The 24,495-nt window shown below is 49.0% G+C and overlaps 1 protein-coding gene across 1 annotated transcript in view; it reads left to right on the top strand.

Annotated features, from left to right (window-relative positions):
• The window catches only part of ETFDH (electron transfer flavoprotein dehydrogenase), a 920,962-nt gene that overhangs the window by 719,775 nt on the left and 176,692 nt on the right, over positions 1-24,495 (top strand). Inside the window, exon 11 of the mRNA XM_069631338.1 lies at positions 5,047-5,229. Coding sequence (XP_069487439.1) covers positions 5,047-5,229 — 183 coding nt within the window. The remainder of the gene's footprint in view (positions 1-5,046; positions 5,230-24,495) is intronic.

The raw sequence follows: 24,495 nt of genomic DNA on the forward strand, positions 1-24,495 counted from the left end.
ACGTTGGAATGGCAGATTATGCTCGAGAATGATGGATAGATTGAGACATGATACTAGCATATATCTTCCAGAGGTCAGAGCTGGTAGGGATTGTCCCATTATCGAATGGAATAATGGATGTAGAATCCAGACTCATGTTCAGTATCTAATATCTATAAACCAAAACAGTGAACCACTGTCTCATCACCATACATTTAATTCAGTAATAGCAAATCTTCGCAAAGAGAAACGTAAGGACATACGTAGTCTTGGCCCTCCTTATTTAATGGGGGACAGATATGCGATGTTAAAAGCGAAAATTAATCAGAGATACCGTAACAGGCTTAAAACTATGAAATATGAGTTGTTGATAGCTGATAACCAGAATATGCTATCCTATCTCCTAAAACATGATTCTCGACAAGTTTGGTCTGCCTTACGACTACTGACAGGAGTTTCATCGTCAGTGAAAGAAGCAGCTGTATATGCTACTACCTGGGTCACATATGTACAAGCTAAATTTGCCCTTCCCCCACGATTTGCCGATATCGGTACCACGAACTATCACACCATGATTTTAAAAAAATCCCCCTGGGTTTTGGATGACATTATTCGAGCGATTGGTAAGATTAAGCCCTCTCGGGCCCCTGGCCCTGATGGTATCCCACCATGTTTGATAAAGAAGGATCCCCTATTCTGGGCAAGAATTCTTGAGAACAAATTCGATAGTGTCTATTTGACAGGCTGCATCCCACCTTCCTGGTGCTCGGCGAATATCATCCCCATTTACAAGAAGGGGAGTTGGGATGATCCGAATAATTTTAGACCTATTGCACTCATGGATGCATCAGTGAAGATCTTTACCTATTTACTGTTGGAATCCATCTTACAGATTATAGATCGGTTAGATGTTTTGCCTAAATATCAGGTGGGCTTTCGCAAACAAGTGGGGTGCTCACTTAATGCCTTTATATTAGCACATCTATATTCCCAAACCAAGGGTAAACATACCGGTCCGATTTACATGGCGGCCTTGGATCTAACTGCTGCTTTTGATTCAATCATCCGTGCAGTTCTTTGGGAAAAAATGGCCGCTTATGGTTTCCCGATGTATTTGGTGGCCATTTTAGCACTTCTCCATCAAAATACCACATACAGAATTAGATTAACTAAAGAAGGAGTTCTAACCGACAAAATACCCACCGAAATCGGCCTTAAACAGGGGTGTAATTTGGCTGCAGTGTTGTTTAACTTATATCTAGCTGACCTTGATATAGCTTGGTCCGATGTTGTGTCATTTCCAGTGAAATTGGGCAGTCTGGTAATTAACTGGCTTGCTTTCGCTGAGGATCTCTTGTTTATGGATCGCACCCCGTTTGGCTTACAGGCCAAATTGACAGCTTTTCAATCCTATGCTTATAAAAACAACCTTCAAGTAAACACACTGAAATCGTTTATTATTGTGATTACTGATGGGAAAAAGAAAACTACCAAATTTACCTGGTTGCTTAATGAGTGTATTATCCCTAAAGCTAGGATGATGCGTTACTTAGGCTATCAGCTCTCCGATTCCTACTCTATAGGAATGTGGAAAGAGATGATTAAAAATAAAGTTAAACCACTTACTTCCCAAATGAAAATTATCTATCATAGATATTGTAAATTTTCTTTGGACCCTTTAATACAGTTCTACTTATTAAAGGTAGAACCAATACTTTTGTATATCATAGACATTTGTATATTTGAGATAGAGGACTTTTTGGATTGCACACAGGGAAAATTATGGAAGTAAGTTCTGGGGATGGCTATGTCAATGCCGAATACGATGATTTGCCATGAAGTTGGGATCTTACCCTTATCTGTTAAATGGTATTGGCGACGACTCAACAACTATGTCAAACTATTGGCTCCACCGAAAAAATCTTTATATGAGGACTTGGCACAATTATTGAATGAGGAGGATGTACCCTCCATCATAAAATATAAAGATAAAATGGATAAAATTCTAAATGAAACCATGATTGATAAGGATGATCTAATAATAGGAATCCCAGCTTGTAAAAATAAATTCCAAAAATACTTTTGGTGTGTTATGGTGGATCAAATTGGTAAAAGCAAAATGTATTATGAATATGCCAAATTCACCAGAAAACTTGGAGACCGTGCGCATTATTTGGACATTTTCCCGTGTAATAATGCAAGAAAGCTGTATATGAGGTTTAAACTGAATCAATTTATCACAAATGAAAGGTTGCTTCTGTGGGATCAATTCAGTCGTAACAAATCTACGGGTAACTGTCGCTTTTGTGAACAAGGGAGAGTGCTTGAAACCTTGAAACACCTTACTATGTTTTGTCCATCTTTCGACTCCCAAAGAAATGTATCCTTTGGGTTGTATATGTATAATGACTCTGATACTTGGAAAGAATCTTTGTGGAGAAGGTGTATGGAAGGTTCTAGCCAACGGCTGACACTATGTTTGACAAGATTTTTAGGACCTCTCGATTCAATTTGAATTTCGCAGTATAAACTGCTTACAGAAACAAGGGTTTAGTCGTCTATTTCTAGACACTTAGGTTTTAATTGGATAAGGATATTGTATTGTATTTTGTTTTTTTGTGATGTTATGTTTTGTTATTGAGGAATGGCTGATGAGAAATTTTAGACGCATCTGAATTTGTAATTTCGAATTTGATTTGAAAACTGACTTGTTTAATTTTGTAAAGGTTTGTTTTAAACCATAAAAAATAAATAAAAAAATAAATAAATAAAAAAATCGATGTTACACTTTGGGCAGAACTCTGACTGATATTGATTTAACAGGTGGAGTTGTTCGATTCTGGCCAGTAGTTGTGTAGCAACTACTTTTTCCAAAATGTTGCCAATAAACGGGAGACTCGTAATGGGCCTGTAGTTGGCCAGGTCGTCTGGCTCTAGGGTTGGTTTTTTCAAAAGAGGTCGTATGAGACCAGTGTGAGGGTGTCTGGGATTTATCCTTCTGTAGAGGAGGCATTGATGCTCAGGAGAGCATTGAGCACCGGGCCCGTCAATTGTTTAATGATGGAGGCCGGAATTATATCATCAGAGTAGGAAGTAGGTTTGAGGGAGGCAATCTTTTTTAGGAGATTCGGGGGAAAGAGTGGAGAGAATTCAGTCCAGAGGGGGCAATGTGCGTGCAGGGGATGCTATTTCTGTGAGAGGTTGATTTGATGGTCTCTCGGATTTTCTCTATTTTTTTTAGTAAAATGTGTTGATTCTATTACCTTTTTCCTGAGTTGCTGATACCGCGGGGGTGGGTGAGGGTTTGGTACATTGCTTTACTTCTTCATAGAGGGCTTTGCTCCTGTTAGAGGAGGCTGCAATGGTGGTGGAGTAGTACGCAGCTTTGGCCTCAGTAATCGGAATCCTATGGTTTGCGTGCAGAGATTTGAGGTTGGTGGGGTCTCCCGAGTTATGGTTTTTGTGTCACAGCTTTTCTAGGGTTCTGATTGAGCGCTTTTTGGAGGCTAGTTCGGGGGTGTACCAGGAGGGAGGGTGTGGTCTTAGCCCGGCTGGATTTTAGGGGGGGCATGAGTGTCCACCAGTAGTTGCTGAATAACTCCAGGGGGCCAGAGGCATTCCCTGTGGTGGGGAAGTCTGCAAAGTTTGCTTCTAGCTCATTTACCGGGAAGGTTTTGAATGAGCTGCTTTGAATGAGGGGGCATTTAGCCTGACCATTGTGAGCCTTAGTCAAGTGGGTGACTTATGAGATGGTGGTATGGTCAGACCAGTCAAGTGAGATAGGGTCTACACAGGTGATGCAGGGGGATGATGTGAAGACTAAGTCTAGGGTGTTACCTTTGTTGTGCGTGGGGGAGAGCACAATTTGCTTAAGGTCCATGGAAGCTGTAAGTGCGAAAAACGTGCTTAGTGTGTGGCTGTCAGCCTGTGACTCGGGGACATTTAAATCACCTAGAAAGGCAGTAATTGAATGCGCTAATTTGCCAGAGGAGAGTAAGTTGGAGATGTCGGCAATGATAGTCACTCCTGTGAGGTGGTCTGTAGGTGAGGTGGAAGGTGATGGGTTCCTTGTGCGACAGAGGGTACCGGCAGGCGAATAATTCAAATGAGCTTGTTCTGGGAGAGAGGATGATGGAGCTTGGCCAATCGCTCCTGTGGATGATTGCCACTTCGCCTCTTGCCCTTCCTAGCCGGTCGGTATGTTGGATACAGTAGCCTTGGGGTAGGAAGACGATGCAAACATGTGGGGATGATGGGGAAAACCATGTTTCAGTAATGTACATGGCATCAAGGTTTTTGCATGAGATGAGGTCAACGATCTCTGCAGCGTGAGCGACTTCATAGCGAGCATTGATCCACATGAGAGGGCGTGTGCATGTGGTCCGTGGGTATTGGATGGGGGCAAGGGCAATATTGATGAAGTTCGCTAGGGTAGCTTTCAGGGGCTGCCAAGGCACTTGGCCATTCGAACCATAGTGAGAGTGGGAATGGACTGTGGAGGGAGAAGACACATTGTGATGTCTTTAGTTGAGTTGCAGTAGTAGCAATTCGTTTGTAGGTGAAATGCAGGATAGCGGGTCAGGCCCTTTGCCCTATCAGGCCTGAACAGGCACAAACCGGTGAGGTCCTTGTCTTCGCGTGTCCTTTGCTGAGGACGCCGGCGATGAGGACGCCTTAGAAGGACTGATTAAATAGTTGGTGGGCAGAGCAACTGAGTGGCAGGGCTGGCCACGTGACCAGCAGCCTACTCAATTCTGTCTGCCTGGAACTGGCCTACAGTCCTTAAATAGAGGCTTGGAAGGTGCAAAAACAGAGGTGGGCGGCGCATCTGAGTGGCAGGGCCTGGTCACGTTCTTTTCCGCATCATGTGCTGTGCCCATCCCTGAATGACCGAATGTCTCATAAAAATGGAGAAGGCATATTGATTTAAGAGTACAGCAGTCAATATGGTGATTAACTTTAACCTCACGAGGTAGGTAGATTTTTCAATGGATTTCAGGATAAGGCAAGAAACCATTAAATGGCACCCTCTACTTATAATCCTGAAACTCTGCATCTTTTTTTCAGGACTCAGTGTTCCAGAATATGAAGAACAACTGAAGAAGTCCTGGGTGTGGAAGGAACTCTATGCTGTAAGGAACATAAGGCCTTCATGCCACACACCCCTTGGATTATATGGTGGCATTATTTATACTGGCATCTTTTATTGGCTGCTGAGAGGGAAAGAACCTTGGACCCTGAAACACAAAGGTATGTTTTCACTTGCATGCATCAATGCAAAATATTAAAATCTGTGCTTAAAATCCCATGCTGGCTTTTGTGACAAAGGCAAACATTTTAGTCTGGCTGATAGGACTAGGTTGTCCATGGAAGCCAGGGGCCAGCACCCGCTCTGTGATGTAAAGCATGGAGGAGGAAGACTGCGCATCCCCCAGTCTCACAAAATGAATTATAGCGGACTAGCTATAATGCTGTTTGCTCAGACCGTGTGCACTGAAGGCATAGCACATTTAATATTCAATATAAATGAAAATGAAATACAACAATGTGTGTAGGTTTTTTTTTAACAACTATTGTATAATCATTGGTGCCAATCAAAAATAAAACACAGATGAAAGCAGATATTGTGACCAATCCATTTACGATAGAACACTATGCTTCATCAGGGCCTGCCTGAAATAAATTAAAAACTAATGTTAAAGGCCAAAATACTCAAGAAACCAAAACACACCTTAACAAAACCTCAAATAATTCACAGAAACTATGCAGATCGTGCACAGCCGAAGGCCATGGCTAGTGTCACGTAAAAAAACGATATGACAAAACCCTTGAAATTCACTGAAAAAGCCTTAAAGTGCAATTAAGTTGCACATATTTAACTGTTAGGGAGAATTCTCTGTAAAGGCCAATTTCCCAAACCTAGTGAGTCCCCCAGCAGCTTTGCTGGATTTTTGGGGTTTATTTTCTTCTCCTGCTAAGAGTGAGACTCTTTTTCTCCCACTCTTAGACATGATTTGAGGTGTTCCTTTGACTTTGTGTGTGTTTTATGGGCTATGGGGTCCTTTACCCCATAGGGCTTCATGTGTTTTTCGTATGTGGGTTACACAGCACCCTCCGTGCAGTAACCCAGGGGTGTCGTAGCGACCCCCAAACATAGACTCCGTACCCTGGGACTGACTACTGTCTCCTAGGGCATGTAAAGTCACCATTGGCTTTACTAGTCTTAAATTGTGAACAGAACCAGTACAAACCATCATATTGTGGACGTACTGGTCGGGGCAATTAGATTGCCTGGGGTCTGTTGTTCGAGGGTGCACTGTCCAGTCCCCCCCGACTGAGTTTTGGCTGGTGGCAGTGGATACTACTTTTTATATTCGACCGCGATTATATTCCTATGGGATTTTCCCATTGTTCGAGGCTACCACTTTTTAATATAGCCTCGACATACCGGCGGTTTATTAAATTAATATAAATTCACCGGTTGGTATTTTTTTGCCAAAACTTGGTTCCAAAATGGCGTTTGTGTTCGCTTCTGTGACTCCAACCCAAGTCGAGCCCTTTGTTCCACTTTTTGGCAGGCTTCTCCACAGAACCCTCCAAAAGTGGTGCCACTCTGTCTGGGTACCACAGGGGGTGTGGGAGGGGGTTTAGGCACCCTGGACTGAGTTGCCTTGGCAACTCAAGTCGCACTCCTGTGTGATTGGCCCAGTGGTGAGCAGCCCGGATCACCACTTAGCATGTTTGAGTGACAGCTAGGACTGATGAATGGGGGTTTTCTGCATAAAAGCAGGGCTTTGGGGACTGGAACTTCAGAAGTTGCCACAGGACCTAAAGAATCCGAGGAGGGAGAAGCCGAGCCGACCTGCAACGACGACACCACTGGTGGAGCCCTGCTGAACCGTCTCGCCACTTTTCCCGACGACAGAGGAGATCTCCAGTCCGGAGAGTCTTCTTCCTTTGACTGGTGGGGATAACCAGTTTGCACGTCTTTTCGCCTTCCTGGATCATCTCGTGGCCGCCTTGCCTGTGCCAAGCACCCTGGCAACCGGTATACCACGATTTACCACTACCGCGAATAAATACCTTTAACCGGAGAACTCCGCGGCTGGTTTCTTCCCTGGCAGTGCAACGACCTTCATATTTCCTCCACGTCGAGACCTCCTCTTCCTCTGGACGAAACACCGACTTTCACCCTCTGCCAGGAACAACTGCCCCCATTGGAGCGTTCTTCCCATTTCAGGTACTGTGTCCCGCCTGGCTTCCCTTGCGACAGATCGTTTGGGGTGACAGTAAATCCTCGACTTTCTAACCTGGGTTAGCCTGGGGCCTGATAACTAACTTTTCCTGACTTGATCTCATCTTTTTTTGAACTATCTACAAAGACTCTTTGGGCATAACCCCACTGTGTGATCCTGGACACATTGCGCTTGCTCTCTCTAAGAGTGGGCCTGGCATTTGAACTTCCTTGCTCTCCAGTAGGCTTTGCCTAACCTGCCTCACTGTGGTTCTTTTAAAAGTATTGAAATTGTGTGCTTTCATAACTTTGCCTTTTCCCTCCCTTTTTTATAACTTATTAGAGTGCCATCTTAGGTTAAGCGCTCACCTCTGTCGGAAAATAAGTGGTGTTTCTCACTAAGACTTGTCTAATAAGTAATCAGGGTTGTATATCTATAATAGTGACTGTGTGTTGAATTTACTTACCTCTTTTTGTGCTAGTGTAATTTACAAGTGTGTCTTTAAATAAATAATTATATACTTTTACACCAAAGCTCTGGTCCGTGTTTGCTTGTGCTACTGTATCTCTGTACCTATTGTGTATACTCTATATACTGTCTAACTCTTCTTGAGAGAAGTCGGACTGCTCAGCCACAGCTACCAGGTAAATCTGGGTGGTACAGACTGCTACCAATTGGGTTTACTGCCAACACCTGTAGTCTTATGCCTTTTGCAGTGGTCCCTAAGGGAACTGCACAGGTTTCTGCCTAACATTAATGCATCAGAACCCTTGAAATTCAGCAGATGTGGGAAGTGTGAGAAACCAGAAGGTGTTTCACCCACTAGTCCTCGAGGATCTATCATCCAGGTGCCCAGGACACGGCCATCGCTTTTGGATCCAGGTCCTAGGGGTGGACCGGTGCAGGAGGATCAGCTGTGTGAGGGGTCTTCGGGGAGCGGGACACTGGATGGTCGAAGGGAGACGCAGTATCCCCTTCCCTGTAAGACCTTTACCCCATCCTACCAGGTAGGATACGCAGGAACTCCTCCCTCTCCCCGAACACTTATACACGGACAGCCCGCTATGGGAGAAAACAGACTAGCACCCGAGCCGTGTACCTGACATGTCCCAATGCATTGGTTAGGCGAGGTCAGGCAATTACTGACATTTACGCACACCTGACTTCCATTAAGCTTCACCACATGAAAGCACATTTAGAGCGAGGCAAGCATACAAGGAAACAGCAGTTTCAAGATGGCAGTTGGACGAGAGAAGAAAGATGGCAAAACGGGAGGCGATCACAAGGAGGGAAATTCCCTTGACCTTTTCGACAAGGAAGTTACTTTCAAGAGCCCTCGAAAGTAAAAAGCGTAAAACCAGGAAACCCGCCAGAAAAATCCTGCATTGTCTTATCTAATCCGAATTTATAAACCGCAACGTAAGCCCCAAGGCATCATGGCGCTAAAGCTACAGAGGTAAAGCCAACCAAGAACAAGAGGCTAGAAAAGGAAAATTTTCAAAGCCTGATGGAAGCGGAGATCATCTTCGATGGTACGTAGAAGGAGAGGAAGAAGATTCCAAGACTAAGCAGCCGCAACCGAATAGGCACGACCCACCCGCGCAGGTCTGGCCCTAGGGGGCTGAATGATCGTTAGAGATTGCGAGCGAAGAGGCCTGACAGCTATGTGAATGCTATGTGAATGCAGAACTTTGCTTGAATAAATTCTGCTCCAATTTTATGCAAAGCCTTGTAAACCAGATAAAGTTTGGGAGCCAGTGGAGCTGGCGCAGAAATGGAACATTGTGTGGACGAAACAGAGGATGAAGAACTAGAGCAAGATATAGGGCGTTAAATTAATCAATATTACTGATGACTAGGGAGGAGACAACCGGAGAATGGAATTTCAAAGGGATGCACAGAAGTGGTTTCTGGAGCGTCCACAGTTTAAAGTACACCTTTTGGCAGAAAAGACGAGAACCAACCAAGAACTTGGCCAGAGAGGCCCGCTGAGGAAAGCCGGGCAATCAGGGTAGGGTGGTCAATGGTGTCAAACGCCACTGACCGATCAAGCAAAATCAGGGCCCACACCCCATCCTGATCAGCCAGGCGAGTCAGGTCATCCAAAATGGAGACCAATACAGACTTCATACCCTGGCCAGGATAAAAGCCTGACTGAAATGGGTCGAAGAAATTGGATGACTCCAGGAAGGAACTGAGAAGAGGGGCAACCAAGGACTCAAGCAACTTCATCAGACAGGAGAGCAGAGAAATTGGGCAGCAAATGGACAGAACAGCAGAGTCCAACCCTGGCTTTTTCCGCATCGGGATAAAAAGAGCATGCTTGAGATTATTGGGCATTACCCCTGAGGAAAACTGAGTAATTAAAGGACTTGGTGAGCCACAGAACAATGTCATCGGGGATGCTTTTAAGAAGAGAAAGCAGAATGGGGACACTGGGTGAGGCTGATTTCAGACTGTGAAGGCTACCAGGACCTCCTTGTCAGAACACCGTGAAGGAGGACCAGACAACGGCCAGGTGTGCCAAAAGAGTTGGGTGGGCTGGGATGAGGCTCAAGCTGCACCTCAGAAAAGCGGGACATGCTAATAACTTTGCAGATAGTGACTATCTTCTCGTCAAAGAAAGAAGACAGAGAGTCGCACAGTTCCTGAGGGAGCGTGGGGGGGCAGCGGATTTGGGCTTAGTCTGAACAGTTAACAACTGGACAACCGCAAATAAAGCTCTAGGTTGGTTAATGGCCTGTTCAATTTTGGTGCTAAAGTGTGTTTGCTTAGCCAGGTTGGCTTTTTGATATTCTAGAGTGGCCAGACGGTATAGAGCTCGGTCAGAGGAGTAATATGCAGACTTCCATTTTCTTTCTCTTTCGTGTCGGAGATACCCAGGGCCCTTCAGCGTCACTAATCAAGGCAGGGAGAAGCAGCAGCTGCTGTGGTATGGTTCTTGGCTCCAAGAACAAAGCAGCATCAGTGAAATCAACACACTTGGTGAGTTGGGAAGACCTATACAAGAACGGTCTGTGTTGGATCCAAGGTTGCAAGCAGCAACGTTGTATGGCGAGTGCTGGTAGGAACATTGTTAAAACGTGTGTGATAAAAGACGCAAGTGAAGTTGAACTGCTAATGAGTGTTTGAGAGGAAAAGATGCAATACTTTTGACAGAGTGGTCTGGCACACCGTGTGTGCTCAATCGCGGGTCTCTGTAAGGTATACAACTGAGAAGTGGCAAAAGTGAAACGCAAAGGATTATAAAGAAATTGTAAGTCGAAGTGGTCCTGCGACGGGTCAAGCAAAATCATGCGCACAATCGAAAGTCTTCGATTTTGATACAGTAAAGACGTTTTGGAAAAACATGAGAAATTGGTCCGAGCCGGCAGAGGGAGACTAATTGAATGTTTTGTGTTAAAGTGGGTCTGAGCCCGGCAGAGGGGGACCCAGGGTGAAAAGTGAATCACCAGAGAAGTTGTGCATATGAGAATACCGAGGAGAAAGGAACTTTGAATGTTTGATTGTCGCATCAGGCCCTCTGAAGTAAGACACTTTGAATGGCAAAGAGACTTTGGCACAGAAGGCCCTGATGCATAGATTTTGAACTGCATCTTCATGCTAGAAAAGCCAGAGTATGTGCTAAGCGCGAGTGCGCCACCTTGTTCCGTGCTAAAGCATGGAGAAGGGATGCTAACGGCTTACTTATCCTGACATATAATTTCTTGAACACTTTTCTTTTGTACAACATTGTTTCCCATACCATTTGTATTTAAAAGTACGGATTGGCAAGAGGTTTATTAGCATAGGCCCTTTTATTTTGACAAGACACCACTAGGACTGCGTTATTATTATTTAATGGTCGAAGCTTGCTCCCATCTTTAGACATGGGACTAAATAGGTGTTTTTCATCCTAATTGAAGTCCAATAAACATCCTTGAACTGTGGTCACTTGTGTCTGTCTTACTGTTTGATAACATGCCTTCCTTACAGAAGTCATGACCAGCTTAACTCTGTGCATTCCGTTGCAAAACCCATGTGCACATACATATTGTAAGAGAAGGGATTCACAATGACATCCAAAATGGCATTATGAGGGTCCTAGCATTATGGGGGACATCAACGGGAGCGTGATGATTTAAGCTGGTAATGACATCCCACATCTGCTGAATTTCAAGTGTTTTGTTGCGTTAAATCTGCGCAACTTAACTGCACCTTAACTTTGTTTTTTTCTGTAAATGTTATCGGGTGGCTGTCGCCGCCCCATAGTTAAGGTGAGTCGGACTCCCATGGGAAACTCGAAAAAATGAATTGCTAATAACTTGACTCGTGCAACAGATTTGGCTGAAATTTTGAAGACAATTAGGAATGCATCCCTCCCACCCCCCAAACGAAAAACAAAGTTGCAGCCTACTTCCTATTCATTTTCCCATAGGCAGAAAAGGTCCATTTTTGATGAATCCGCACAGTTGAAACCGCTGGACGGGGAATTGGACTGGCCATAGCTGGTAGTTTTGTAATGTAATCGGATATTACATCAGTGAGGTCATAGATTATTTAATTAGTGATGTCATCTGTGATTTCATCATCGTGGTCATAGACTGCACAAAGAGGGCTGAAAACTTAGGTGGCTGTAGCTGAATTTCAGGGGTTTTGTTGCGTTAAGTTGTCACCTTAACGTCCCTGCAACAAGAACTGCATGCCAAATACATGCCATACCAAAGACTTGAACCGGAAAAGAATGGCGGTGGGCCCGCATGGAAGAAAGAGAACGTGGGATCCCGCAGACAAGACATCGGAGCATTCGTCATTGCTCTATACAAAATGAGAAACAATCAGATTTTCCGGAGCTGATGAATTGCTTACTATTAGAAAACCTGTTCTGGAAACTAAATTTTGGAAGATGTGCAAAGCATATTTTTCTTGATTATTGACTGTTAGCAGTTTATTGGTGTGCAGGGGATGGGAGGTTTTCTTAACCACAGGATACGTTCATTTTTTGGAATACAACCTGACCAGCAGATGCTTACCAAGTGTAGTGCACATACCTGTGAGCCTGGCAAGAGGACACTCTGAGTTGTTGAGATGACATCTGAAAGTGGGTCATCAGCAGGAGGACTACCAGTGGCAGAGATCTAACAAGCAAGATGGTAGATGACCCTTTTTAAAAAAACATTTTTGATTTTTAAACTGTTGTACAACAATTGACCCAGACCCCCCCACCCCAATAAATTCTCCTCTCTCTAAGTTCATTAAGTTATAATGCTTAAATCGGCCTCCTTGTATATCTATTAGCGTGCTGGTTAGAATGCTAGGAAAGGTCAGACTCGGCGCCCTAGGAGCTGTGTTGTTCTGGTGAGGAAGCCTGGTCTTCGTCTGCTTCGTTTATTAAAAATGCAATCACTGGGCCCCATATGTCAGGGGGGGGGGGGGGTGCGTGTTGGGGTAGTGTCTTGATGAAATCGGATTCTATGTCTTGACAGTAGAGAATGACTTTCCGCCAGTTTGTGACCATCGGCACTGGACCCCGGCCCCAAGACATGGTGACTCTTCTGCGCGCTAGGGTTAACAGCAGCCCAGCCAGTTTCCTCACAGCTGGTGCCATTTGTTTAGTTAGGCCTAGCAAGGCTATCGCCGGGATCGGCCGAGTTTCCTCTCCTATGATTGATGACGTCATTTGAAGAAGCTGAGTTCAGAACGACGTCAGTTGCGGGCAGTCCCATGCCAGATGCATGAAATCCGCTGTGTGGCATCCACCTCTTTCACAATTTGCTGGTGTTTCTGGTGGTTGTTTGTTTTTTGCCGGGGTGATGTACGTTTGGTGGAGGAAATTGAAGTGGATTTGCTTGAAGCGGGAATTGAGGGCGATTTTTTTGTGTTTGACGTAGAATAAATGTCCAATCTTCATCTGGGAGTGTGAGTTGGAGGGCATTGTCCCATCTTGCTTTTGTGCGTGGGTTAGCTGGCACAGTGTCTGTTAGGATGGATTTGTAGATAGATGAGACTAGTCTGCCCTCGCCCTGTGCTTGGATCACGATGTATAGTAGTTTCCAAGTCGGGGGTTGTTGCGAAAATGAGGGGAATAATGCTTGGAGTGTGTATCGAGTTCTGAAATATAGGAACATGTCTAGGGGAGTGACTCCGCCTTTTTCTGACGCTTGTTGGGGTGTGATGAAGGATCCTCCACTGAACAGGTCACCCAGGGTGCTTATCTGTAACTTCTCTACCCATTGATGGAATACTTTTTCAGAGGTCAGGGGAATCCCGGGTAGGAATTTTACTGGGAGGAGGGGCGAGTATCTTATTTGGATTTTGGATTTTTGTGCGAGTTTCCTCCAGATCCCGTAGGTCGCGAGGACCACGTTCATGTTGTTGTGGGGTACCGGGAGCTCACTTATAATGACTGCCCTCAATAGGTTAGGGTTTGCCAATGCGCGTTCAATCTGGACGTATGGCCTAATGAAATGTGTTTTGTACCAACGGCTGAGGAACTGCGCCTGGGCTGCCCAGAAGTAGCGTTCAATGTCTGGGAGAGCTAGACCTCTGCTGGATACTGGCAGTGTGAGTGTTGAGTATGCGACCCTGGCCGGTTTTCCTGCCCATATTCACTCAAGGACTATGCTTTTGACTTTCTTTATGAAGGATTTGGGGATCAGAATGGGGATGTTAGTGAAGAGATATAGTAGTTTCGGCAGAATCACCATTTTGACAAGTGAGGCTCTACCCCACACTGTAAGTGGGAGCGCCTGCCAGCGGTGAGCTTTCTGTTGTACTGTTTTTAATAACACTTCGTAGTTGTCTTGGAATATCTCAAGGTAGCTCAGTGACATTAGTATACCCAGATATCGCACCCGAGAGGTCTCCCATGTGAAGTGGTAGTCATCAGTAAATGCTCTGGTCTCTGGAGTGAGTGGGAAGATAATGGATTTAGACTGATTGATTTTTAGACCGGATACTGCTCCAAACTTGATCACCTCCCTCATCACTGGGTTTAGGTTTTCGATGGGGTTACGGATGAATAATGCTATATCGTCCGCATAGAGGGATGTGATCAGCCTGTGAGGGCTGAAACTGATCCCTCTGTGGAGTTGTCGGGCTCGGAGGTTTGACGCCAGGGGCTCCATTATCAATGCGAAAATCAGCGCCGACAGTGGACAACCCCTGTCTGGTACCTCGTTGCAGCTGAATTGTGGAGGATATAGCAGAGCCCACCAGTATGTTTGCTTGGGGATTTTTATATAACAGGGAGACTAACCTAATGAATCGGGCACCAAGCCCCATCCGGGCGAGCACTGCGAATAGGAAGGGCCATTCCACCGAATCGAAGGCCTTTTCGGCATCTAACAGTACCACAACTGCCTGATGAGAGGGGTCAAGGGCTCCAATGATTCCGAATAGCCTTCTGAGGCCAAATGTTGTATTGTGGCCGGGGACAAATCCGGCCTGATCCGCAAGTACGAGGGCGGGCATCAGTGGTAGCAATCTGTTCGTAAGTATTTTCGCTAGAATCTTGTTGTCGAGGTTTAGGAGGGATATGGGCCTGTAAAATTCTCTGGGGGTTTGCCCGCTTTGTGTAATATTAAATTCCCCTCGCGGGTGGACTGTGGAAGACAGCTTGTGTCTAGTGCCTCGGCGTACACCTTTGCTAGAAGGGGGGCCAGGGTGTGGGCAAATGCTTTGTAGAATTCTCCCGTTAGGTCTGGAGCTGGTGTGATGTACTGCTGATTGGAACGTGAAGTCGCGTAGCTCCCAGTTGCTGTGTCTCCATGCGTCCACGAGATCGTAGGCTCTGCAAATGTCGTGTACCTGGCAGCTGGCTTTGGACCTGGTCGGCGACAAGGTCTAGGGTTGTATTCAAGTCACCTCCCCAGATGATCGTTGTGGAGGTGTGTAGCGATCCGTATTGTGAGCACCCAGTCAAAGTTGTTGTCTCTGTCTACATTGGGGCCATAGGAGTTGACTAGGGTGATGTCTTTACCATCTATGATCCCCCCCACCAGGAGTGATCTGCCGTCAGTATCTTTGGCAGTGTTTATTAGCCTGAAGCCGTTTTACGGTTGATTAGGATCACCACTCCCCTGGCATATGACGAATATGAGGAGAAATATCTATGGCAGCCCCAGAGCCGAGCCCATTGGTGTTCTTTTTCGGGTAGAAGGTGTGTTTCTTGGAGCATGGCCACATCAATGCTGTGCCGTTTCAGGTACTGAAGGATCTTCCTGGTTTTTGAGGGAAGGTTGCCTCCCCTAATGTTCCATGTGGCGACTTTGAATTATTCGCTTGGCTTGTGAGCTGGAGCTGGTGTGAATGCCTTTGAGTGGTGGGTACGTTGGGTGACGGTGCCAGAGTCTTCGCTTGAGCATTGGAGGTTTTCATAGTGTTCTAGAGAGAGGGCAATGCATTGCCTGAGGTCTGGGGTGTCGGTGTGGGCCGGCGGTCCGGGGGGTGCACGCCCATCCCCGTTGTTCAACTTCCTTCCTGCCATGGGCAACCCCCAACTCGCCCGTTTGTTTGCTTGAACAGAGCTAGGACCGCAACAGTGCGAGTCCGGTACTTGTAATCCCACCCATTAACTGTAACCAACTGAGGTAACTTTTGCTGTGCAAGGGGCCTCCCAGGCTGCACGGCCTTGGAGTACATGACTCCTGTAGTTATTCCTGTGTGGAAGCTGCGTGTGGCTCATAGGATTTGAGCCTTCAATTTCAGATCAATTATGTTGGGTTACTGTGGAATCTTTCCCTCTGCGTGCGTGGCTGATTGGGGTTTGGTCCGGGGCAGCCTGCGCGGTCTAGGAAGTCGTTGGCCTCTTCTGGTGTCGGAAAAAAGTGTACTCTGCCCTCATGTTGCACTCCGGGCAGGGAAGAGCATGGAGTAGGGTATTTGCTTGTCTTTAAGCCTTTGTCTGACCGAGGTGAAGGATCTCCTTTGTGACTGGACCGCTGGGGAGAAGTCAGGAAAGAAGTGTATTTTATCCCCATCGTGATGTATTTCGCCTTTTTCTCTGGCCAGGCGGATGATGGTGTTGCGATCTTTGTAGTTGAATAGTCTCGCTATTATCGGCCTTGAGGGCGCGCCTGGGGTGGGTTTGGAGGATGGAATCCTATGGGCTCTCTCTACCACGAACATGTGAGAGAGCGCTTCTTTGCCAAACAGGGTAGTGCAGAGTGTCTCGATAAAATCTTCCATTTTGGATTGCATTGTGTGTTCTCTTGCTCCGACGATTCTTATGTCGTTCCTTCTCGACCGGCCTTCCAAGTCTTCACATTTGGCATTAGCCACCTTCATTTGTGTTTCAAGTTTTGATAACTCTTGCCACCACGGTCACCGCGCCGGCTTCTAGATTGGATACACTTTGTTATACTTCATTCAGGCGTTCGGTGTGGGTGTCCATGCGGTGCTGCAGGAGATCTACTTTGGAGGAGAGACCGTCCATTTTATTGTTTAAGTTCCCGATACCTGCTTTCCGCTCGAGGAGGAGTCCTTTGATGTCGGTGGCAGAGGTTTCCTCAACCGTTAGGTGTGAAGTATCCATTGGGGGTTCGGGATCTTCCTGGAGTCTGGGGGTCTTGGGAGCTGTCCCCGTCTCAAAGGTGAGTTTCCTTTGGGATCTGTCTGTTTTACCCATTGGATTTGCTCGGCTAGGGTGGCCTTGTGTGGCGGTTGGGGTTCGCCTCTGTGGAATGGGCACCAGTGGAGCCTCTGTGCCCATTGGGGTGTGGGCTGGATGGTTGGTTGCTGCCAGTGGAGCTAAGTCCGCTCAGTGCTAGGTGGTAGGGTGCTGTTTGTAGTTCAGGATTGATCCTCGTGCCTGCAGTTCTCAACGGGGCTCGAGGCCTTAGGGTGCTGTTCCAAGTATGAAGCGCGTTGTAGTAGGTGGAGTGGTAGGGGGGGGTAGGGACGCTTCCCAGCTTAGTTTGCTGTGGGGGCAGATGGATCAGCGCTTTATAGCGCAGTGACTCTACAACACTATGGGGGGCGAGTTACTGCATGGGCGATGGCCCTGAGGGGGAAGGTTGCGAGATAAGACGGTTGTTCGCTGCTAGTATAGTTGAGCCCCTTTGGAGTGGATGGCAGGGTGATGCAGTTAGGTCCGGACTGGCCTTGTGGGCCGTGTTTCCCAGCGGGGCTCTGAGCCGTGGAGCAGGGTGCTGTGCAGGAGGCTCGGTACTTGGAAGGGAGAGACTGGGGGGGGGAGGGGTGAGGAAGTCTTATTTGTGTCGGCTGCTGGTGCGGGTGGTCCAACCTCGTGTGGTCTATTGCTGTAATAGTACCCTATGATGGGTAAGTTGAGGCGTGAGGTGGCTCCAGGGAGGAAGGTTGCATGGGTGAAACGGGGGGTGCAGGGCGCCAGGCTTATACGGTGCAAAAATGCGCGCTGTACTTGTGTGTCTCGCGTTGAAGGGGCATCTGCTGCTAGGTTTCTCCGGCCCTCTGAAGGCTGTCACTCGAAGTTGGGCCTGGGGAGGGGGCCTCCGCTCCCCTCTGCGCACCTCCTCACACGCATGGTGGGCGGGGAGCGCCGCCGACCACCAGGCACCGCCGGCAGGGGGGAGTGCAGCGAGATGGGAGGCCCTGGGGAGGAGCGCACCACTGCGACTCGACTCCCGCCTCCCTCTGCTGTTCTTGTTGGTGGGGGTCCGCTTCACACCAATGTGGGTTCGCCGTCCTCCTGGATCTGGGTTATTGGCTGCGGTGATGTCGCTGCAAGGGGGGCGGTGGGGAGGCTTGCTGCTGCCGGCCCAGGGTCGCTCGACCCGCTCTCCCGCGGGAGCCCCGGTCTGGGCTGCTGCACGACCCCACTGGCCCCTCAATGGCGCTGGATCGGCGCTGTCCTCACAGATCAGGGCTGCTGGCTGCAGTGATGTCGCTGCAGGGGGGGCGGCAAGGTCGGTTTGATTCTTCTGCCCATGGTCGTTCGGCCCGCTATCCCGCGGGAGTCTGCCGGGAGCAGGCGGGGCTCCACCAGTCGGGTCTGGGCTACTGCGCGGTCTCGTCAGCCCCTCGATGGCACAGGAGTGGGGAGGTCGTGTTGGGGGACTCTGCTTCCCCGATTTGGCCCCAAGTTTCACACGAGAGGGAGACAGGCACTCCCCTGCTATGATGTAGTTTAAGGCAGTAGGTTACCGGGATACGAAGGATTTATCAGGATTTGTGCCGGCCGTGCGGGAGCTCGCTAAGAAGCGGCCATCTTGAGTGGCCCTCTAGCGCCCTCTATGGTAGATGACCCTTATGAGGGTTTGGTCCGGGGCTGTAAGGATAGCCGCTAGGATCCATCCAGAGCAGCTGGGAATAAAGGTTTGAATCAAACTCCAAGCCCCACATTCATCTCATTTAGCTACACAGCGAAGCGGAGTTTGATGTTTGAAGGTCCCAGTGGCTATCCTGCATAGCTATAAAGAGACTCAGCATTTCTTGCTGAATTGAGGTATTGGTGGATGAGGGCAAGAAAGGGACTAGAGGGGGGGGAGGTGGTGACGAAGAGGGAGGAAGAGAGCATGCAGGAGGGAAGGAGAAGTGAAGGTGCAAAGCAGTAGGTGAGGAGAGGGAGAGAAGGGGGGTTGTTTGAGGGGGAGAGAAGGGGTGTTTGAAAGACCCAGCGATAGAGGCACAGACTGAAGTGTTGAGATGGATTTTCAGAATCCGCCATATGGGCAGATTCTGACGAACCGGGACAAACACGAATGTCTAGTCAAACTGTATCTGGGAACGGTGAAGCTTAGACTTAAGAGGGCATGAGTGGTGAAGGGATGTTGCTTTAGGCCTTGTACAACTCTTAGCAATTAACCACATCTAAGTAACTTGCTAAAACTTTCATGTATAATATATATACATTCACCTTGGTGTGCTCTGGTAAGATCATTAACACGTTAATTTTTTGAATACAGTTAGAGGTACTTTTCAATGTACTATCAGATAGCAATGCAAGTAAAAATGTAGCATACACCATATATAAAAACTTAGAACTAAAGTTGTAACCTTAAAAAGTCCTTCCCTCGCTAGGAAAGACGAGACCCAGTGCCCCCAGGTCCCAGGTATAGTCTTTTCAGGAAAGAAATATATATTTTTTTTTTTACGGAGTTGCACAAGTGTTGGCTCTAGTGGACAGGTAGTTGTGCTTCAAAGTGCAGTAAAAAAAAAAAAGAGGAGCATCTTTAGAAGACCTTCTACTAATCCCTCCTAGTCCAACCAATTTAGAGGAGTGCCAGAGGAGGAAACCTGGTCAGAACACCATCATTCAGGGCTAGGCAAGAGAGGGATGGGGATAGGACTTTATCCACACACAACCCTATGGTGACAGGGGAAGACGGCAGACGGCGAGCAGCGATGGGCACTTGAACAAAATGGCAAAAGAGAGCCTTTGTGGCGAGAACAAAGAAACTGGTCCTGCATGATGGAGAGCTGTATCTTCGGGCAAATTATTTTTGTTCCATAGGCTGTGGATCTGCGGAGCCCCAAGGCTCAACTCAGGCCGGCGAACGTTGCAGCACATTGGCCCAAGAGAATGTGTGGCTAGCCTACAGGATGGTTTCGGGACTGCTATGAGCACTTCCAGCAGCTGGATCTTTGAGCAGAGGTCGGGTGTGGTTGTTCCCACTTGTCAAGGGCTCAAAGCACCAATTAAGGTCTTCTTCAGATCTGCAGAGAGGCAGGGCTTTGCCGGGCAAGTGAAGAAAGCGCTGCTTGTGCTCTTCCAAGGACAAGTTCTGTGTCTTCAGTGAGCTGCTCTCTTTCGTAAGGGTCTTCGCTCCAATGATTATCTGAAGGGTGGCTGCAGAAGAACTCCTTTTATGCAGGATCCGGGCTGGAGTTGCCCCCAGCCCACCAATGGCAAGGATCTGCACCATTTAAACTGCCAGGGGCTGTCCAATCCTGGACAGCCTCTGGCTACTGCATCTGTCCAGCAACAGAATGCGTGGTCAAGATGGGGAGTGGGTCCAGAGAGACCGAGCTCCCAACACCTTGCCACATACACAGACCGCCACTTTACCTGTGAAAGCTGGAGATTTCCCCGGGAAACGGCTTACCATATATGGAAAATCGAGCCACTCTAGGGCAGGAAGAAGGTCAAAAGACAAGATGGCCAAAGTACAGGTGAATATCTCGTGTCACAGACATTTTAGAGTAGATGATACTTTCTCGGGCATGGGGTCTGGCATGGATTCACATGCTCATGAATATTCCCCGTCGTCAGGCTGGGAATCCTCAGTAAAGAAACAATCAGTTTCAGTTTCGTTTCTGAACAGTCTTTCTACTAATAACCAATCACTGGTCTCTGGGTCATACTGCCCCCAGCCAATGAATGCCCTTTACCTAAGCCCCTCCTCTGGCAGCCATCTTCAGATTTCTACCGCACGTTCAAGTATTGGGAGTCCTCGTGCTTAGCTTTCGAGCTTTTAATACTTATTGTGTTTTTTTCAAAAGTTTACTCTTATGTTTTCGGTCAAGCTCCACAGATTCATCTTCCGATTAACGTGGACCCGTTTTGGAAATCTCTACGCCCCTCAAGGGTGGAATTTCATCGAATTTCACTTCTTGGAGGATTCCAGAAGATCTTTGAGGCCTACCCCGCGTGGACATGGCCCAAGACAAAGACTCGACGCCCATGGATCCAAGCTGTTTAGGATCTGGCCATGATGTGGACTACATAACGTCTTCAAGGAGGATGAGCACTCCCGGTGCCTCTACTGCCTGCACTCCGACAAGTCGCACGTGGATGAGGTCTGTGCGTTATGCAAGAACATGTCCGTCCGGACCATGAAGGACCGTCGTACACGACTCGCTAACTGGCTGGAGGCGAAGAGCCCAGCAGCAGGTGAGATGAAGTCTGAGCGGTCTTCTAAAACCTTTGAGGGCACTCTGGCGATGGGGGCCCAACAAAAGGCTAAGCACTGCGAGTCTGCGGGCACCGGGAGCGCTGTTGGTTCGGGCTCCTCGGCTGCCAGGCCGGGCGCAACATCACCAACGCCATCAACCACGAGCCAACGCTCCGGGTCGAAGAGGAAGTCGGACAACCGGGTAAGCTTCGGGAGAAGCCCCGGTCGGCCCCGATGGAGAAAGCCAAGGGAGAGCGAGGCGGCGACCCTCCCCCCCCCGGTGAAGGTCTCACACGCGCCTAAGGTCCTGAAGGCCCAGATTCACCTGGCTAAGGCCTCGATTGAGGGAGTTGTGACGGCCCTGGCGAAGCCCGCAGAGGCGTCCCCAGTGGAGACGACCTCCAGGCCTAGAGTGTTTCCCTGCCATCCCGGAGGGAATTGTCTTTCCAGCCTGTCGAAAAGACCCCCGTGAAAGCCCCCAGGCCGAGAAGGAGGGGGGTGCAATAGACCTAACGGACTTGGTTACCTCCTCCGAGGACGAGCTGTCTGGCCTCAAGGCAGTCCTCGACAAGAGGTTCGTCGAGGGCAGGGCCTACGGGAAGGATCCCGACGAGGCGGAAGTGGAGAGCGAGGGTGGAGCCAATGAAGAACGGCAGACCGACGAGGAACTGGACACCACGCCTCTGCCGACGCTCGTGTCTCAACCGATGCCACCGCCAACGGACAGGTCAGATGACATTTTGCTGGTACTGCACACCTTGTGCACAGAGATAAGGACAAGATTGCCCTTACCTCTGGCGGAAGATCCAGCACCAACTGGACCGTCAGGGAGTCCTCCAGCCAAGCGGAGGCGAGTCCATCCTCCCCCGCTCTTCCATCCTTCACCTCCATCCCCTCCGCCGATCGATGAGACGGAGACAGCGACGACGGGGACGGACGACGGTGGTGATGACTGGACAGATCTCCCATCGCCCCCTCCCAGGGCTTCGCCTCCCGACGAAATTGGCTCCTTTCACGCCATGATCGTCAGGGCATCAGAGCTTTTCCAGCTATGCCCCAGAGAACAGGAGAAGGAGGGGTTCCTTAATCAACGCCGAGAGGCCTAGAGGAAGACCGTCCTCTCAGTCCCGCTGTTGGACAACATCTGGGATGAAGGACTGTCCCTTCTGAAGAACCCGTCCACGGCCCCTGCGAAGAGACACCGGTACGAGAAGAAGTACCAGGTCCCAGACTCTGTGCCCATGTGCCACAGGGCACAGCCATCCCCGTACGGTGGTCTCTGCGGCGGCCAAGAAGAAATCAGCAGGGGCGACGGCATAGACTTCCACTTCTCCACCGGATGGCGAGAGGGAACAAGCTAGATGCCATGGGACATCGGGTCATCTCGTTGGCAGCGAAGACCATTAAGGCGGCCAACGCTCTCATGGCCCGCTACGATAGGGAGCTGCGGTTCAAAATCGCCCCCCCATTCTGAGCTTCCTTCCAGACGACAAGAGGGTGCAAGCCCTTGAAATCCTGCAAGAGGGCAAGATGGCGTCGGACCACACCTTCACGGTAGCCACGGACATCGCCGACACCGGTTTTTGCCAGATGGGCAACAGCGTTTGCCTTTGCCGGCGCGGTTGGCTCAGGGCCACTGACTTCCGTCAAGACGTACAGACCAGGGTACTGGGCATGTCCTTCGACAGGAACAACCTGTTGGGCAATACAGTGGACGAGTCACTGCAGGCCATCAAGGCAGACACTGAGACGGACCGTGCCCTGGGCATGCTACATCAGCGATGGCAGTCCTTTCTGACTTTCGGAGGCAAGTCTGATGGTGCCTCCAAAGGATTCAGCGGCAGCTCTTCGTCGTACTGTCAGGCGGCCCGCTCTTCGTCGCAGGAAGACTACAGAGGCCGCAACAAGGCTGGTGGACATCGTCGCCGTCGCCAAGGGGCCCAAGGTGGCAAGGCCTCAGCGTAGCAGGACTGAACCGGCCGTAACGTCGGGCCCCCACCCGAGCACCCCGGTGGGAGGCCGGCTGGCGAAATTAGTCAGCGTGTGGGAATCCATCTCTGCCGACCATTGGGTGCTGGATGCCCTGGCCCACGGGCACACTCTGGAATTCCAAAGGAAGTGCCCAGACTTTCCACCGGTGGCCAGGAAAGAAGACCACATCCCACAAATACTTCTGGAGGTACGAGCGATGCTGGCAAAGGGCGCGATAGAACTCGTCCCGAAGAGACTCTGGGGCTCCGGGGTATACTCGCGGTACTTCCTCGTCCGAAAGACCTCCGCCGCCTCAACAAATACATAAAATCCCAAATATTCCGGGTGGTCACCCTTCAGCACGTGCTGGGACATCTAGAAGTCAAGGGAACTCCCCGTCGACCACACAGCGAGGACCGTCCGCCTGCTCACGTAACTGGGGTTCTCGATAAACTTTGCGAAGTCTTGCTTGGTGCCATCGCAGGATGCCCTGTTCCTGGGAGCCAGGCTCAACACGGATGCGCGGCTGGCTTCACCATCGGAGGAGAGGATAAAGGCCATCCTGGGCAAGGTACAACGGCTCTTGACCATGGAAGTAGCCAGGGTGAGGTCCATCAAGTCCCTGCTCGGCATGATGTCGTCATGCACCTACCTCGTGCGACTGTGCAGGTTGCAGATGTGGCCGCTGCAGGAGTTCCTCGACACCCAGTGGATACAAGTGGCGGGAAGCTTCGAAGACAAGATCTCCCTCAACGGGACTTTCCATCAAGCGATCCGGTGGTGGGGCACCTGCGTGCATCTCGTGGCGGGCATGGACCTCCAAACCCCAGCACAACAGGAGACGGTGACGACGGACGCCTCCTTGGAGGGATGAGGCGCGTACACCAGAGGTCTCCACGCAAGAGGCCTTTGGCTCCCGGAGGAGAGGTCACTGCATATCAACGTCCTGGAGCTTCGGGCCATGTTCTGAGCCCTCAGGTAAATCAGAGTTTGAGTGGGAACAGGAAGGGAAAAGAAGTGAGAGCAGATAATGTTGCTATAGTCACTTGAGCTGAAACCTTTGGAAAGGAAGAAGGTTAAGAGAGAAATTAGAGGAAGTAGGAAAAGAGAGCAAGAAGTAATGAAATGGGAGTTAGGGGGTTGCGATCATTGTGGGCTCTCAAGGAGGTGGTAGGAGAAAACATACCAGTGTAGGAGGGGGGACAGGACAAGGAAGGGCAGGGAAAAGAAGAGGGGTTCAAACCAAGAGGTGCCTGCCTGGTATGCCACCTACACATTCTGTGCTTGGGGAAACTGTAGCAGGGTCTACAAATGACATTTTGGTGCATGTGCCCCCACAAACCCCAGGTCTAGGGAGGTCTGGCACAGCATCGCCAAAGTTAGAAGTCTTGGCAGGCAACTCTGGAGCCCCTCAAGCTGTGATAAGCAGAATTGACCCACTAGGAGATCAACATTCGGACCAAGCAAAAGAAAAGCCACCACTACCACTCAGTGAAGCCAAGAAAGAAGTGCAA

This window comes from Ambystoma mexicanum, chromosome 6q, assembly GCF_040938575.1.
Source record: "Ambystoma mexicanum isolate Mex_15411 chromosome 6q, UKY_AmexF1_1, whole genome shotgun sequence".
NCBI lineage: Eukaryota > Metazoa > Chordata > Amphibia > Caudata > Ambystomatidae > Ambystoma > Ambystoma mexicanum.